The sequence below is a fragment of the Argentina silus genome (genome assembly GCF_951799395.1).
Source record: "Argentina silus genome assembly, chromosome: 12".
Taxonomy (NCBI): Eukaryota; Metazoa; Chordata; class Actinopteri; order Argentiniformes; family Argentinidae; genus Argentina; species Argentina silus.
The window spans coordinates 21,116,583-21,133,072 of NC_139666.1; the positions used below are offsets into that span (position 1 = coordinate 21,116,583).

Below are 16,490 nucleotides of genomic sequence, written 5' to 3' on the forward strand. Positions count from 1 at the left end.
AGATTTGGTCCTGGTTATGCTAAAACAAGATCATGTCCCATTAATTTTCTACTGTGCATATGATAATAAACACTTTGAATCTTGAATTAAATGTGGTTAGAATATTGTCTATCAGTAGTTTTAAACAGAGGAGGACAGAATCTGATGGGGGGGGGGGGGGGAATATTACGAAGACTTAAATAAACTATTTTGAAAAACTGTTCCCAGGAATGTACTTGCAGGGAGAAAACAATCGACAATCATAACCCTGAAAAGAGACTGATCATCACTGATTACAAAATGTAGTCAAGACACAAGATCCTTTATTAGCCACATAACCAAGGTTGGTGGATTTCGTTTCCAGCATGGTGGGGAGCTCTACATTCAGTGGAATGTGCAAAACTGACAATATAATTGCAATAATTATTATCAAACATTATTGTCAACAGCAAATTCTTCCTATAAAGCTGTACCAAAAGCTCTGAGGTGGTATACGACTGCCACCTAGTGGCTAAAAACTGGATTATACTCGTCATGGTGGTGTCTCTTCATTCATACTGCTGTCTCTTTCGTTATTTAGTCATTCTGGTTTTTGTACTTATCCAAAATAGAAGACATTCACATTGTAACAAATGCAACATTATTGCTTGTTAAATAATAAATCCATATATTGAGTCACTGTATAATACATACAAATGCTCCTTGTTTGACAGAACAGTGGTCTTACTCATGTAACTTGATGTTGTTGTTGTAACTATGCAAGTAGGGCATAATAAAAGGATCTTGTATCTTATATAGAACATCACATCCCTCTATTATCTTGGTAAATACAAACACCATGTTAATCTGAAGATCTTTTCTGAGACTCAGACTACTGTACGAACGGGCACAACAACACACACCTTCTACTGTATTCATGGATAGTAAGAATTGTGTGTATGGGGGTTGGAGGTGGGACGAGGCTTGGGACTTTTTCTTTTGGCAATATTGTCTATAACATGGTGGAGAGGGTTGTGTCTTCAATCTATGAAATGCGGTGAAAATCTGATGTGTGCATAAGTGTGTGCATGCATGTACATGTGTGTGCACAAGTGTGAGAGCAAATTAGAGATGACGGTTGTGTGACAAGAAGTGGAGTAACTTTTTTGTTTCATATTTACCATGACCTGTCTGTTTTCACCTACAATTTCCACCCTTTCATTACTCTCGGGTCAAATTGATCTGAACATCGGATAAGGGACATAATGTGTAGGGGGCGTGTAGTATGTGTACTCAATGAAAATGTGTCCTTCACAGAAAATAAGCCAAGGTTACGAAGTTTCAGGTTGATAAAATAATTCACTGTATCATTATATTCATTCATTGTAAAATATGAATTGCATTTTTCTTTTAGGAAACATTTAAAACACATGGGTTAAACAGCTACGCCAATCATGATTTATCAATCGTTTAAAGAAGTTACTTGAAGACACAAATTGTTACTCTCAAATCGTTTATCACAATGAACTGCACTGACAAGTCTGCTGAAGCAAGGGCTTGCGTTTCACCTCTGTCTCCCCGCCCATTCAGACAGCCCGCCTCGTCTATCGTCACTCCTCCTTCGCTCGGTAGCCTTGATAGCAGCAGGCAGTCACCAAGCTAAGCGAATGAAAAACTAGCGTGTAGCTAGTTACAGCAACGGCCTTGTCTGTACAACTGAAGACAACCGCTAAAGTAAAAGCCAACCATTAGCTAGTGACGTTAGCTATATCCTTTCAACGAGAAAATGGCATCTGGAGGCGAAAAGACTGAGCCTGGAGATAGCGAACAGGAAGAGGAGACGGAAGATGTGTATGAAGTGGAGAGGATTATTGACATGCGAACGGAGGAGGTAACGTTACAAGCTAGCTAGATAGTGTTGTTAGCCGTTACCCAAACAGTGAACTGTGTTAGCATGGCATTTCCTATTAGCAAACGTTCCATTACGAGCTGACTCTACCTACTCAAATGGCAATAAAGAGACAATTCAACTGTGTGAATAATGGTTTCTGCATTTAGACTTTTATTTGCAACAGTAGAAATACCTAAAAGGCCCACGCACACTGTCAACTAGCTATGTGGAAAGAAACTGAAATGGCTGCACAACTTTGCCCACACGATGTCACCCCACCTCCCTGCAAACAGACCAAGGACGGATTCGTGTTATTTTCTCGCACTTCTGGACTTCAGGCGGTGCAGTGGTGCCACAACACTCACGCTTGCTAAATAATACAAACACCGCTGCAGCAGGATAGGTTGTTTTTAGCCCCGCGCCATGCTAGCGCTTGCACAACCAAGTCCTTCTTGCCTGTACACATTTAGCTTGTTATTTAGCAAGTTATGATCGCACAGGTCACGAAGCTTATGTTAGTTCAGCCGTAGTGTAGTAGTGCTTACTGTCATTGGCAACAACTTTTGCCAGCGAGCAATTGGAGAGCGAGGAGGTTCGCCTAGCTTGGTCATGTCAGTTAAATTCACGGTGCTGCTGTTTTGTTGTGAAACGGCCGGCTCTATTTTTTTGGTGTTGTTGACCGATTACGTAAGATTGCTAAATTGACAGGTTCCAGCTTTGCGGAATGTTTGTTACAATCCCTTTCCTGTACGTAGCCGTAGGCCTATTATTTTAATGGGAATTAGGAGATGATGGTTTGCATTAGAACAAGCCTTCAGCATTCTGTGGAGACCTCCCGGTGTGGTTTTAGAACAGTATACCATCATGTCCTGATATGGCTCTTCACAGCATTGCAATACCATACTACTTTGTTTACATCGATCAAGTGACTCTGGTCTCTGTCACAATCACCATCACACTGTGCTGTCTGTGCAATGTCTTGATATTGGTGCTGTGGTTTTTAGAGGGGGAGTTTTGAATGGAAAGTATGAGGCTGTGGCACCACTAGTTTAGTAGGAGAGGGAGTCGGGGTATGTCTGGACTAAACCAAGAAGCTGTCCAGAAAGAACCCCTAGCAGCTACTCCCTAGACCTGAGGGGATACGATGGGTAGAAGCAATATGGTTGATATTCAATCAAACCTCTCAGAGGGCGAGGTTAAGCTATTACCGTTCTATCCTATCCTGTCAGATCTACACAAGTGTCTCGAGCGAAGGAACAAGGGGTTGTTTAAGTTCTGGGCCTCATCAATCCCTCCTGAGAGCAGCTTGCATTGCAAAGGCTCCTGGGAACCAGGCAGATGGCTATCACATTACAGTCCCATGACATCACTGTTGTGTGTGTGTGTGTGTGTGTGTGTGTGTGTGTGTGTGTGTGTGTGTGTGTGTGTGTGTGTGTGTGTGAATGATTTGCCTGAACTGGTGTTTGTTTGTAGAGTTGGAGAGAAACCTGTATGTGCGTGTGTATGAGAGATATAGACAGAGTGTGTGAGGTGAACTACAGAGAGGCGACTTGTGTTTGCAATGGTGACTCAATGGTGGTTAAGAATGAAACAACTAGCCCCGCCAAATCTCCAAAGAGTTCCAGGAGGGGGTGTCACTCCGACAGTTCCTCTTATTAAACCGCTGTGGAGCTGAGAGCACAACAAGGGAGCAAAACAAGGAAAAAAGGAGGAGAGGATAGAGTGAGAGAAAAGCAAAGGGGAGGGATGGACAAATCACTTCCTTGTTTATACTTTTATTACAGTCAAGACCTGCCACTAGACTACAGTTACACAGCTATCCAGATGCTATCCACACCGCTATCCACCGTTACATGCTATCCAGAATGCCTTCCAGTCACTCATCATGATACAAGCAATAATTAACTTTTAAAGCAGCATACAGACAGTGGTGAAACCAGACCAGAGACCTGAAGTACTTGCTCAGTTCCAGACACATTAGTGGAAAACTGAATGTGTATTTGTCTCTGTTGCGAGGTCTATGAGTAGGCATAGGCCTAACACACCCACACACACTGTCCTAGTTGTCAAACTGTAAGGGTTTAGTCAATGATGTAGCTAGTGTCACACTGTGACCTTTGCCCCTTCTGCGTCTGTAGGGGGAGGTCCTTTACCGGGTGCGATGGAAGAACTACTCTGCGGATGAGGACACCTGGGAGCCTGAGGCCCACCTGGAGGACTGCCGGGAGGTGCTGCTGGCCTACAAGAGGAGCCTGGCTGAGGCCAAGGCTAAGAGGGACCTGGAGGCTAAGAAAAGTGTGGTAAGTCAAGAGCCATGTTCCGATACTCTTGAAATGCGTCCTCCCATTCATTCATCACTCCCTTGTCTAGAATATCATAACATTTAATGGAATTTAGAACACTTGGTAGCAACATTTGATAATGAGTATATGATCATTACCTACTGGTTTATGATGTGACTATTTTCCCCCCCGTCTGCCCTGAAGCTGCCGATGAAGAGCGACGTGTTTGACGCGGACTCTGAGAGTGAAAGCGACAAGGACAAGCCCGCCGACATGCCTGTCAAGAAGAAGAAGAAAAAGCCCAGAGAAGATAAAGAAGAAGAGGAGGAGGAGGAGCAGCAGCAGCAGGAGGTGCCAGAGGTGCAGGAGGCGCTCCCCTCGAAGGAGAAGAAGAAAAAGAAGAAAGACAAGCGGAAGGAGGACTTCAGGCCGTTGCCGGCGCCCGAGTCTGACGAAGAAGAGGAGAGAGCTCTCTCCCCTCCCCCAACACCAGGCCGCAAGGACAAGACCTTCGACTCCATGAAGAGATTTGTGGATTCGGAGGACGAGGAGGAGGCTCCGGTTCCCTCCAAGAAACACAGGAAGGACAAGACCAAAGACGGTGGAAAACAGAAGAAAGAGAGCACAGAGGAGAGCAAGAGAAAGAAGAAGAAGGAGAAGAAGAAGGAACGGAGAGTGGAGGTGGAGTCCAGTGAGGATGAGATTGCCGCCCCACTAGAGGATGAGCTGAGCGAGGGGCTGTCTGATTCCGACAAAGCCCGCACAGATGACAAGTCCTCCAAGCAGAGGAAGAGCAAGCCTGAGCTGAAACTACAGGGCATCAAGGACTTCCTCCAGGATAAGAAGAGCAAGAAGTCCGATGCTTCGTCTCCCACGCTCTCCCAGAGAGAGAGCAGCCTCCTCAAACTTAAGAGCCTCACCTCCTCCAAAAGCCAAAAGGACGAGGCCGCACGCCCCTCCTCCGACTCGAGCGACACCCCCGCCCCCGCCCTCCACAAGAAAGCCAAGAGCAAGACACCACAGGAGAGCACCCCAGTGCCTCCCAAAATCCCCTCTTCTTCATCCTCTTCATCCTCATCCTCCTCCATTGTTGCGGCCAGCACCAGTAAGGCCAGGGAGGAGGAGCCTAAGGAGGAAGTGGGTGGGGAGAAGGACCAGCCTGCCTCCACCAACCTGTTTGAGAAGTTCCTGCTGAACTGTGAGGCGAAGGACCGGGTCCCTCGCAGACAGACGGTCCACCAGCCTGCCACTGAGGCCACCAAACCTCCTAAGGTACACAGAGCAGTTCTCTCTTATGTGGAGAGATTAGACGTGAGAATGGGACTCTTTACACTAGTTTCAAGTGGCCGGTTTCCTGGACAAAGATTATGCCTAATCCTAGACTAACATTTTAATTTCCATTGAATGTGTGATGGTCCTAAAGTCAATGTGCAAAAACTGCTGTCTAGAGTTCAGTAATTTAGCTAAGTTAATGCTCTTCTCCACAGTGACTTATCATAAATGCATACAATCTAAGTTGGTGAAAGAATTGTTATGTTAATATCTTATTGTATTCAATTTTCAGTTCGTAGGGAAGATGGAGAAGAGGACCAAGCCGACAAAAGAGTCTCCCGCTCGGAAGCCAGAGCCTGACAAGTCCAAGCATGGAGACGGTGAGTGGAGTGTGTGAGATACAGGGCTATAGAAAGGGCTTTAGGCAAACTAGAGTTTGGGACTGTGGCTATCATGTGATTCATTTGTGTATCATATGATTCTTCAATTCCTCTTATTCTAGCCTTCCGACCCGGTCACAGCCCTGTCGCCATGGAGACAGATGAGAAGGTGGAGCCAGAGGGAGACAAGCGTGGGGAGGAGCCTGCCCACAGGTCAAAGTACAGCGAGGATGCGCGGGACCGTAGGGAGAGGTCGGAGGAGACGCAGAGGGGTGGAGACCGCTGGGAGAGGAGGCCCCCATCAGACGCCACAGACAAGAGGAGGAGGAGGGAGGACAGCGAGCCAAGGCTCTTCATCGCCTGTGATGACAATCAGGACTCCCAGGCCCCAACCGAGTCCGCTGAGAAGTCTGGTACGCTGATGTGGTATCCTCATGCATTGTTCTCTCTATGACCAAACAGGATTTCGTGTGTGTGTGTGAGAGAGAGAGAGAGAGAGACACAAACTGCCAGTCTATGTGCTTAAGTCTATGTGCTCTATGCTCTGTGTGACTTACAGACAAGGGTCAGGCCTCCCTCAACCTGGGGATGGACCTCAACCTGGACTGGATGACGCTGGACGACTTCCAGAAACACTTGAACGGAGAGGATGAGATTCTCTCTGCTCCACCATTATCTCCCAGTAAATTACACATGTCCACTCTCATTCATACACACACACACACACACACACACACACTGCTTCTGCTAATCATCAACTATCCAAGGCTTTATCTCTCTTTCTCTCTCTCCCTCCCTCAGGTGAGCTACGAGATGCAGTGAAAAGTGGGGATTACATGTCAGTGAAACTTGCTCTCAATTCCAAAGATGACTACAATCTGGACCAGGAGGTGTGTATTCTGTTCCTCAGATTATGTTTAGCACAATCCCGGGGCAAATTAAGGATCTGGGTGCCTAACTCTGGATGAAATCATGAATTTCTTTGTAATGGTGAATTAGCATGATTTCACATGTGTACATACAACGAAAGCACCATAGTATTGATGTATTGCACCTTGGCTGCCCCCACTGGGCGGGCGGGCGTGCGTGTGCGTGTGCGTGTGTGTGTGTGTTCAGGGGTATTTGTGCATTCAGGAGGTTGTTAAAGTGAAGTCATATTTGGGACCAAAGTCACATGATGTCCATACCTTGTTTTCAGGAGCCTCTGAAATAAAGGCTACACATGAATCAACTGTCGGGCGACAACAACGCTTTTGATATGTTTGTAGCCATCTCCAGGGTGAAGTTGCCCCAAACACCGTCCTGCTACACCCCAAAGCCTAACCATATAACTAACCTAGGTGTAAAAAGTTTATATAAATACACTTGCATTAATCTTGCGTATATAGTATTTGTAAATTCGTCATTGTTGTATTCGTCATATCTTATCATAGAATGCGTTTACATAGACATCAGAGCCACATGCTCTCATACATTACCTAATCAAAAGTAGAGTACATTAATGAACTTGTAAACATGGTGTTACTTTACTTCCTGACGTTACTCCAGCGTTCACAATGGCCAACAGTGTTACATTCAATGACAAGAAGTTAGGTCTGTCAACGTAACATTCTAGAACCGGTTCCAGCATTCTAATTTCAAACACTAGATAATCGGTTGCTATGAGACAGTGCACATTCACCACCGGAGCTGTGAGAGAATGTCTACTAACGATGACGAGTCAATTTGATTCTCAAGATTCCAAGACCACATCGATTGAGGACCAAGGAACACAGGTAAGAACACAGCTACTCTTCAACTGTACCTTTTTAAAGGCATAACATATGTAATATTTCTTGCTAGCCTGTCATAACCCACATTCTAAGATTATATAACTTCATTATCCACCTAGCATGAAGTGGCCCCTATACCTGTGTGGCCCCTATAACTGTACACCTGCTCTCATAACCTTGTATTAACATGCTGAGCAGTTTGACTTATTACACAAGCACACCTTATTCCACTTGTGTAATAACACATTGGTAATATGTTGATCATAGAGTTGAGCTGTTTGTGTTATTATTACACAAGTGAATAAGGACTGTGCCTTTTTCCACTTGTGTAATAACTCAAACCGCTCAACTATATTATGCTAATACCTAAGTACTATGTAGTTACAATGTAATTAGTGTTACACAGGTACAGCAGGATTGTAAAGTACAACTAAATGTGAAGTGTGAAACTACCATGGTCATCACATGTCCGTGTTGTCAGATTTGTCAGAGAAAGTGACAGGGATAGATTGTTGAAATTACAGATTGGGCCTTAAAGCACTTGAGCCACAGATTATGCTTTTTATCTTAAACAGAAAAGTTATTCATCTTGTAGAATGTATTGTAGTGTTTATTGCAGGGCTTTTCTTCTGCCATATCACCTAAACTAAACGTTGGCAATAATGGTATCAACTGAATAAATGAATCTGAAAGATAGCCGCACAAACTTTGTGTCCCCTTATTTGAGTGTTTTTTGTTGTGCATAGTTGGAACTAGAGAATAAATTGTATGAGGTTGCTATGGAGATAACAGGCCCAGCCAGACTGATCTCAGACACTGCAGTATAATTTTTCTTAACAGACCAAGGACATGGAGGGAAAGACATCAATGAGAGACAAATTGGCGAGATGCACCTAATGACGCAGGTATAGTATTTCTCTCAGAAATGTATTTATTTGACCACCGCAGAGCATGTCAAACTGCTGCTGATATACAGACATACAGCTGTACTGACAATGCCATAGGAAGTGATGTACAACATGTTTCACTCATCTTCATTATCAACGAGGAATAGCCTAAAACAAAAACTGTTACTTTAACCTGACAGAGGGAACTGATGTAGTAGTTGTGATACAATTGCGTTATAGTCACTATTTTATAAGGGTGTTTTCACATATGATTTCAGTACGGTGCTGTTTTAGAAAATAGGAAAAATATATTTTCTCATGAACGGAAATGGTGTGTTTGAAACCATCCAAATTCTAGGGATACTAGGCAACCGGTTAGTTACAGTTACAGTTGTACCTGAATTTATTTTGACTATGATTAGACTAAGGCACCAGGTTTTGAATCAGAGGTTCAAATGTGAAAACGCCCTATATAACCTGCCGAAAGCCAATCATTATTGTATGTATGGCGTCTAGTATTTAATATATTCTCTGGGCTTGTAATCAAAGCCGCTGCCTAAATGTAGGCCCAGTTGCATTGCATTTTCTGTTCTGTACCTCTGCTCGTCTTGAGTCTCCATGCAGCATTTCATCTCGCATCACATTTCTTATCTCTCGTCAGACATATTTACAATGTCAACACGTTGTAGTCGCTGCTTAATACAATAAAGCCCTAAACTATTCCTTGAATGGGTCACATGTGGTTTTTATTACTTACTTTTATTAAAGTTTATTTTTATTTTTATTTTAATACATTTCCCGACAGCGCTAGTCCACTCTACCTACATGGTGCTGTGCGACTATTGCAGTGGTTCTTGCTTGATTGTGATTGAAGCTTGGGGGCAATGCTAAGGTGCTTTAGCATCGCCCAGAGATAGACTGACTCACAACGTGTACCACACAGGTGTTATCAGAGAGCAATACTGTGTGTATTGTTCACAGTCCACTCAGTTCTCAGTTCTTGTGCCTGAGCGCAGAAAGTAACCCAGTTTTACCCAGTGTGTTTTCGAATAGTTGTGTGGTCATTTTTCTTCGTCCTTTCTCTGTGATAATGTAACTCTTAACATGCTTGTATGGCTCCGGGTTTTGATAGTACATGATTCTTTATATTATGCTTATTTATGAACTTTATATTCTTTGATTAATGACAATCTAATTAAATGTTCAAACAAATTCATCATCAGGTTTGGTAATGTCAAATGAATCTTACATGTACTTGTTCTTTTACAGGCACACAATGTAGAAGAGAAGACCTTGATTAAGGAAGAGGAGACCTTTATTAAAGAAGAGAAGATTATAATTGAGGAAGAGAACTGTTCAAATTACATAAAGAAGAGTTTGAGTGATGAAGAGACCTGCTCAAGCAATGAGGATGAAGAGGATTCAATCATCTCAAGTGATGTAAAGAAGAGTCCACAGGATGAAGGGAGGTCTGATGATGATGATGATGATGATGATGATGATGGTGATGAGTTGGTTATAAGTGACATAAAGCAATGTTTGCGTGATGAAGAGAGCCAAGCGATGTCCAACGTTGAAAAGCAGAGTGCATGTGATGAAGAGAGCAGGTCAAACAATGAAGAGAACCGGTCAAGCGATGAGGAGGAAGGTGCGGATTCAAGTAGCTCAAGTGCATCAGATTATCTTCCATCGGAAGGAGAAAGCTCCTCAGGTAATGAAACTGAACAAGACCCAAAGGAAACGGCACCAGCCACGAGACGCCAGAATAAATCTGCGGGAAGGAAAGATACAAGATCAAGCTCAAAATTGTCAAAGCCTTCCAAAAAACAGTTCTGCCTTTATTGCCATACACCACATAGCAAAATTGCAAGACATTTATTAAGGGTGCATCCAAATGAAGATGATGTTGCACGTGCTCTTAGTTTTCCGAAAGGTTCCAAAATCCGATTTAGTTTGTTGGACGAACTCCGCAACAAAGGGAACTATCAACACAATTTTGAAGTTCTGCAAACTGGAAATGGGGAAATCGTGCCGAAGAGGCAAACTAATACAGCTCTGTCAGTGCGTGACTATCTGCCATGCCAATATTGTTTTGCTTTTTATGTCAAAACTGATTTGTGGAAGCACGAGCGCTCATGTAAAGTCAAAGCGGAGACAAAGTCCAAGAGGAGAGGAGGAAGGCAGCGAATCCAAGGTGCAGCCGCTCGACTCCTCCCGAGGTCTGACTACACCACGGGAGTGTGTGATGAAGTCTTGCTCAATATGAATCATGATGACATCTCGTGCCACATCAGAAATGATCCCCTGATATGCAAATACGGCAATGCACTATCCGCAAAGCACGGTAATGACAAGTCACAGTATGCTTACATTGCACAGAAGATGAGAGAATTGGGTAGATATATGCTCGCTGTGAATGAGCTGGACTCCAGTGTTCGATATCTGCATCAAATATGTGTACCATCCAAATTTGAATTGGCCATTGAAGGTGCTAAGAAAGTGAGTGGTTTCGATCCTAGCTCCAACAAGTTCAAGACCCCAACTCTTGTTTCAAAGATTTGCTATTCCTTGAAAAGAGCTGCTGAGATAGCATTCGGAGAGAGTCGTATGACTGAGGACAGTGAGACAGAGGGTCAAATCAAAAAGTTCCTTCAGCTTCTTGACACTAAGTGGAATAACAGTTTCTCTCGCCATGCCCTCAGCTCACATCGCAGGTCAGAAGGCACCGAGGTCAACATGTCCTCACTGACCGAGGACTTGATCAAACTTCACAATGTTCTCAAGACCACAGAGGACGAGGCAAAGAAAGACTTGCTTGAAACCCCTAACATGTCTGCATGGAGAAAGCTGAGTGAATCTGTTCTTGCACAAATGGTTCTTTTCAACAGAAGCAGAGTGGGAGATTGTGGTAAGCTGCTGATGGAGACCTACACAAGTAGAAAGAGCAGGAGGGCCCCAGTGACTGCAGATGTGTACAAGAGCCTCACAAAGCTGGAGAAGGAGCTTGGTGACAAACTTACCAGGATGGAAATAATGGGCAGCAGTGGCAGGAAAATGCCTCTCCTACTAACAGATAGGATGTTAACGTCTCTCGATGTCCTCGGTGAAAACAGAGAGAAAGCTGGCGTACTGAAGGACAACCCTTACGTCTTTGCACGGACGGAAGCGCCGTCCAATATCAGAGGTTCTGATTGTCTGCGAAAGTTTGCAAATGAGTGTGAAGCCAAAAACCCTGACAGTCTTACCTCATCAAGACTGAGGAGACAGGTGGCAGTCCATTGCCAACTGATGAACCTGAATGAGAGTGAGTTAGACCAATTGTCAAAGTTTGTGGGACATGACTACTGGGTTCGCAGTGAGCTCTACAGACTCTCAGAGAACCCACTGCAGCTGGTAGAGTTCTGTAAATTACTGCTTGATAAGGATCATGAACAGGAGGAGTCTGAAGCTCTTATGAATGGTGAGTATCAGTTTCAATATATTTCATGAAATTAACTAAGTGAATTGCCATTTATATGTTAATTAAAGGGACACTACACCGATTTTTGACCTCCAAAATAGTTGTCCAGATCACCTTACGAATGTGTAGGCATGTGAACAGATTTCTGGTATCCAGCTTCCTGGTACAAGCTAAGTATCGCTAGTTTGAAGATCTTACCCAGAGTAACATATTTCGGGGTAATCACATGGTTTTTGAAAACTACAAGGAGCTATAGGGAGGAGTGAGGTGATAGTTTCTGAATTAGCTACTGTCTAACTGGTTTCCATAAGCACCATTCTAGCACATACATCTATGCAACAAAGATCACTAATAACTTGCTGTTGAGTCGTGGTAATAATCGGTGAAGTTTTCCTTTAATGTTTCCTTGTCTGCTGAAATTCTAATGAATGCTGTCTAAATTCATGATTTCATGATAGAGACATCACATAACTGATGTTTCTGTTATTACAATGTTATGTTCTTATACAACTTGTCGGCATGTATTCATTTTATAGAGCAAGCCCCTCCAGCAACACCAAAAAAGAGGTTTGGATGGAGTGATGTGGCACAGGCTGCAGTAAGGCGCCAGCTGGGAAATGCCATTGCACAGATGAAGGTTCCAGGTAAAAGGGAATGTGACGCGTGCATAGAGGCTGAACCAGTTCTGCACGGCCGGAGTTGGAAGGACATTAAATACTACGTGCACAATACAATACAAACCAAGAGAGGGCAAAAAAGAATGAGGGACGAAGAAGGGGATGGTGGTACGACAGTACATGAAAAGAGTTGTGAGGAGAGAGTAGAAACTACTGAAACTTCACCAAGGAAGCTCTCTGTAACTACTCCAAGGAGGGCGACCGAAGGTACTCCAAGGGGAAGCTCAGAATCTTCTTCCAGAGAAAGCTCAGAAGCTTCTCCAGGGGGAATCTCTGAAGCTTCTCCAAGGGGAATCTCTGAAGCTTCTCCAAGGGGAATCTCTGAAGCTTCTCCAAGGGGAATCTCTGAAGCTTCTCCAAGGGGAATGTCTGAAGCTTCTCCAAGGAGAATCTATGAAGCTTCTCCAAGGGGACTCTTGGAAACTCCTCCCAGGGGAATATCGGAAACTCCTCCTAGGGGAATCTTGGAAGCTTCTCCCAGGGGAAATTCGGAATCCACTCCTAGGGCTAACTCGGAAACTCCTCCAAGAGGAACCTCTAAAACAACGCCAAGGAAGAAATGGGCATGGAACAGCGACGCACAGGCTGCAGTGAAGCGTCAGTTGGGAAACCTTACGCCCAATATGAAGGTCCCTGGTAAGAGAGAGTGTGACGCCTGTATAGACGCTGAACCAGCTCTGCAGGGCAGGACGTGGAAAGACATCAAGAACTATGTGCACAACACCATACAAACGTTGAGAAGGAGAAGTTCAGCCGTTGGAACAGGGACGGGCATCGAGAGAGTCGACCAAGGAGGACAGAAAGCAGGGCAGCAGTTAGAAGCGTTAGAAGATGCTCCTGTCTATCTGTCCTTGTGATTTGATTACCTTCCTTGAACTTGTTTGAAAACATCAGTGCACTCAAGATGGAGAAGCCCCCCCCACAGGAAAAGGGAGAAGAGGGTAGCATTTGATTAAATCTGGCTATCCTCGCTCCCTCACTCTGTTGATGTATGTAACAAAGGATGCACTGCTTCCTTCGTATTTTAACCAACAAACTCATTAGCAACAATGTAGTGACGTAGTGGGCATGAAACCTTGTTCAGCAAAACCTTTATGTGAACTGTCCTAGATTATGCCGTCGCAATGCATTATGTGGCTTATATTCAAATTTCAAATAATCACATTTAGTGACATTTTCATGTCGTCCTTGACTGGACTTGAACTGACTGACAAAAGTGATGGAAATGTACGAATCTGATTGGCTTTGATCTTTGAGCCAACTTGAATGAATGAATGGATGAATGGATAAAAAAAGATATATATATATATATATATATATATATATATATATATATATATATATATATATATATACACACGCAGTGCAATTAATTTTGTGCTGAAGTGCTGTGAAGGTTTGTTTTGTTTTGTACAGGAAAGTATCATACAAACCTGCACCTAGTTAAGCTAATTACAAACCTGCACCTAGTTAAGCTAATTACAAACCTGCACCTAGTTAAACTAATCCCCCGTTGTTACACTTTACTTTCACCAAGTAGAAATGGATCCAGATGTCTAACAGGTTTAATGTGTATTCTTGCCTGCACTGTTTTATGTGTAGCCTTTGTATATGTTTTGATTTTGCTGAATCAATGAAAAAGAAAAACAGCTAACCAGCAGACCTGGGAATTTAGCGGGATATTCCTAGAAGAATCGCTGTGTGAATGAGTCTATATGTTCTAAGTTTGTGCCCAGACAGACTTTGTGCCCACCTCTGGGGCTAGTAGTCATACCCACTATGTTTGCAAGTATCTCTCTTTTTTTTTAAAAAATCTGTTAGCTCTTAGAAGCACGTCATATATTTCTCCCGCTGTTTAGAAGTAGTGTCTCCAAATGGAGAACCCATTGAAAACCATATAAAATGGCTTTGCTTTTAATGGACTGTAAATAATTGTTACACACACTCAATCTCCCATTTGTCTTTTTCATGTTTGATCATTGAAAGTGTTCAGTTGGGAGTATGTTCTGGTTTATTTTGTATCAATATTTAACAAACGTATCAGTGTATCTATGTATCAGTATTATTATTTTTTTTACATGTACGTTTTAAAGAGATGTATACCTTGCTGCCATCATGTTTTAGTTCCCTTGGTTATTCATGCAGATATCCAGATGTTGCTTTTGCTTTACTCTGGGCACCATCAGAATATAGTGGCTTTTTAATTTATCCTGGACCCAAATGACATGACCTTTCTGCCAAATCGGAGGGGTGATGGTAGAATTGAACCACATCAAGTAACCCTTTCTCTGTTGTTTTACCTGTATGTGTGGGGGAGGGGAGGGGAGGGGATTAGGCTAGGTTTTATATGAAGGGATTATGTAAAGAAAATGGAATCTGTTCCAAGGTCATACACTATATAATCATTGAGACTTAATCAGTGTTGGTGGGTGTTCACTGAGAATCATGATCAGGGGGTTTGAACCTTATCCCCACTAGATTGCTTATTTCATTGCTGTTCATTGTCTTATTTGTTTTGTAATCAAGTTGCCTTCTGTTTCCCAGCACTCATCGTTTACTGTAAAATACTACATTTGCTCGGATAATAAATTGTTACTTGGCTAACACATTGTGTGCCTGTGTGCACATGTGTGTGTTTGTGTGTAGAGTGTGATACACGCATACAGTATACGTAGATGTGGAGTCGAATATGTACCTTCTCTGCTCTTACAGTAGCATCCATGGAAGTCTTCGTTCCTCAAAATCAGGTACTTTGTCCCGGGTCCTCCCTAATGAAATGTGTGTGTGAAAGAGCGAGAGCAGGAGTGTGAGAACTGCTCTGCTTCTGTGACCTGGGTGTTATTGATGTAATCTACTGGGAATTTTGGGTCAACGTGTGTGTTGTTCCTCCTGCAGGACTCCAGTGGAATGTCCCTGAGCATGCTGGCGGCTGCGGGAGGGCAGGATGACATCGTCCGGCTGCTGATAAAGAAGGGCGTGAAGGTGAACGGACGACAGAAGAACGGCACCACGGCACTGATGCACGCTGCAGAGAAGGTAGCAGGACACACCCGGGATGTGTCTCGGTAGCTTAACGAGATACCTTTCCTTGTGTCTTTCCCCTAGGAAATATTCTCAACAGACTGTGTGTGTGTGTGTGTGTGTGTCTGTGTCTGTTTCTGTGTCTGTGTCCTCCCTGGTCTTCTGTCAATTTGTTATTTCAGAACTTCTTGACCACAGTTGCCATCCTGCTGGAGGCAGGATCCTACGTCAACGCTCAGACACTGGGAGGAGAGACGGCCCTCATGAAGGTAAGGAGGAAGAGAGGGATGGGGGGGGGGGGTGAAGAGAGGGGGAAAAGTGTGGGAGGGGATGAATATGGCGGAAAATGCTGTATTTCAGTGCAGCAAAATAAAAGAATGATCAGCGAAATGTGGAGGATGAAAATCCCCTGTGGACAAGTACAGCAAGGACGATGGGACTGCGTGCGTGCATGCGTGCGTGCGTGCTTGCGCAAATGGGCTCTTACTTTCCTGGTTGCCGGTTCTCTACAGCAGCTCCCTAACTATAGCCTGTGCTCTCCAGGCGTGTAAGAGAGGGAACGCTGACGTGGTGCGCCTCCTGCTGGAGTACGGGGCGGACTGCAACATCCTGTCTAAACACAAGAACACAGCCATGTACTTTGCCAAGGTCAGCAACAACCTCATGGTGTACGACCTCATCAAGGACCACGTCAACATGTGAGTGCTGCCGCCAGCTAACACACACACACACACACACTCTCTCTCTCACACTTCCAAACACTTTCATCACACACTCACAGAATCTGTTGCTTCATAAATCAGTGAAAATATATATACAGTGGGGGAAATAATTATTTGATCCCCTGATGATTTTGTTAGTTTGCCCAATTACAAAGAAATGAGCGGTCT

At 43.8% G+C, this 16,490-nt stretch overlaps 1 protein-coding gene across 4 annotated transcripts in view; it reads left to right on the forward strand.

Moving 5' to 3' along the window:
• Positions 1-1,599: 1,599 nt before the first annotated feature.
• mphosph8 (M-phase phosphoprotein 8) overlaps positions 1,600-16,490 on the forward strand; it is a 19,846-nt gene continuing 4,955 nt past the window's right edge. The window contains exons 1-10 of one of the 4 annotated variants that reach the window (XM_083681897.1): positions 1,600-1,849; positions 3,988-4,149; positions 4,336-5,403; positions 5,696-5,783; positions 5,906-6,196; positions 6,343-6,465; positions 6,585-6,673; positions 15,475-15,615; positions 15,783-15,869; positions 16,144-16,298. In XM_083681897.1, the coding sequence (XP_083538023.1) occupies positions 1,745-1,849; positions 3,988-4,149; positions 4,336-5,403; positions 5,696-5,783; positions 5,906-6,196; positions 6,343-6,465; positions 6,585-6,673; positions 15,475-15,615; positions 15,783-15,869; positions 16,144-16,298 (2,309 nt within the window). In that variant the 5' untranslated portion in view covers positions 1,600-1,744. Of the gene's footprint in view, positions 1,850-3,987; positions 4,150-4,335; positions 5,404-5,695; positions 5,784-5,905; positions 6,197-6,342; positions 6,466-6,584; positions 6,674-7,124; positions 8,461-9,711; positions 11,903-12,438; positions 13,854-15,474; positions 15,616-15,782; positions 15,870-16,143; positions 16,299-16,490 lie in introns of those variants that run through there. The other 3 variants (XM_083681894.1, XM_083681896.1, XM_083681895.1) reach the window with 3 other exon arrangements.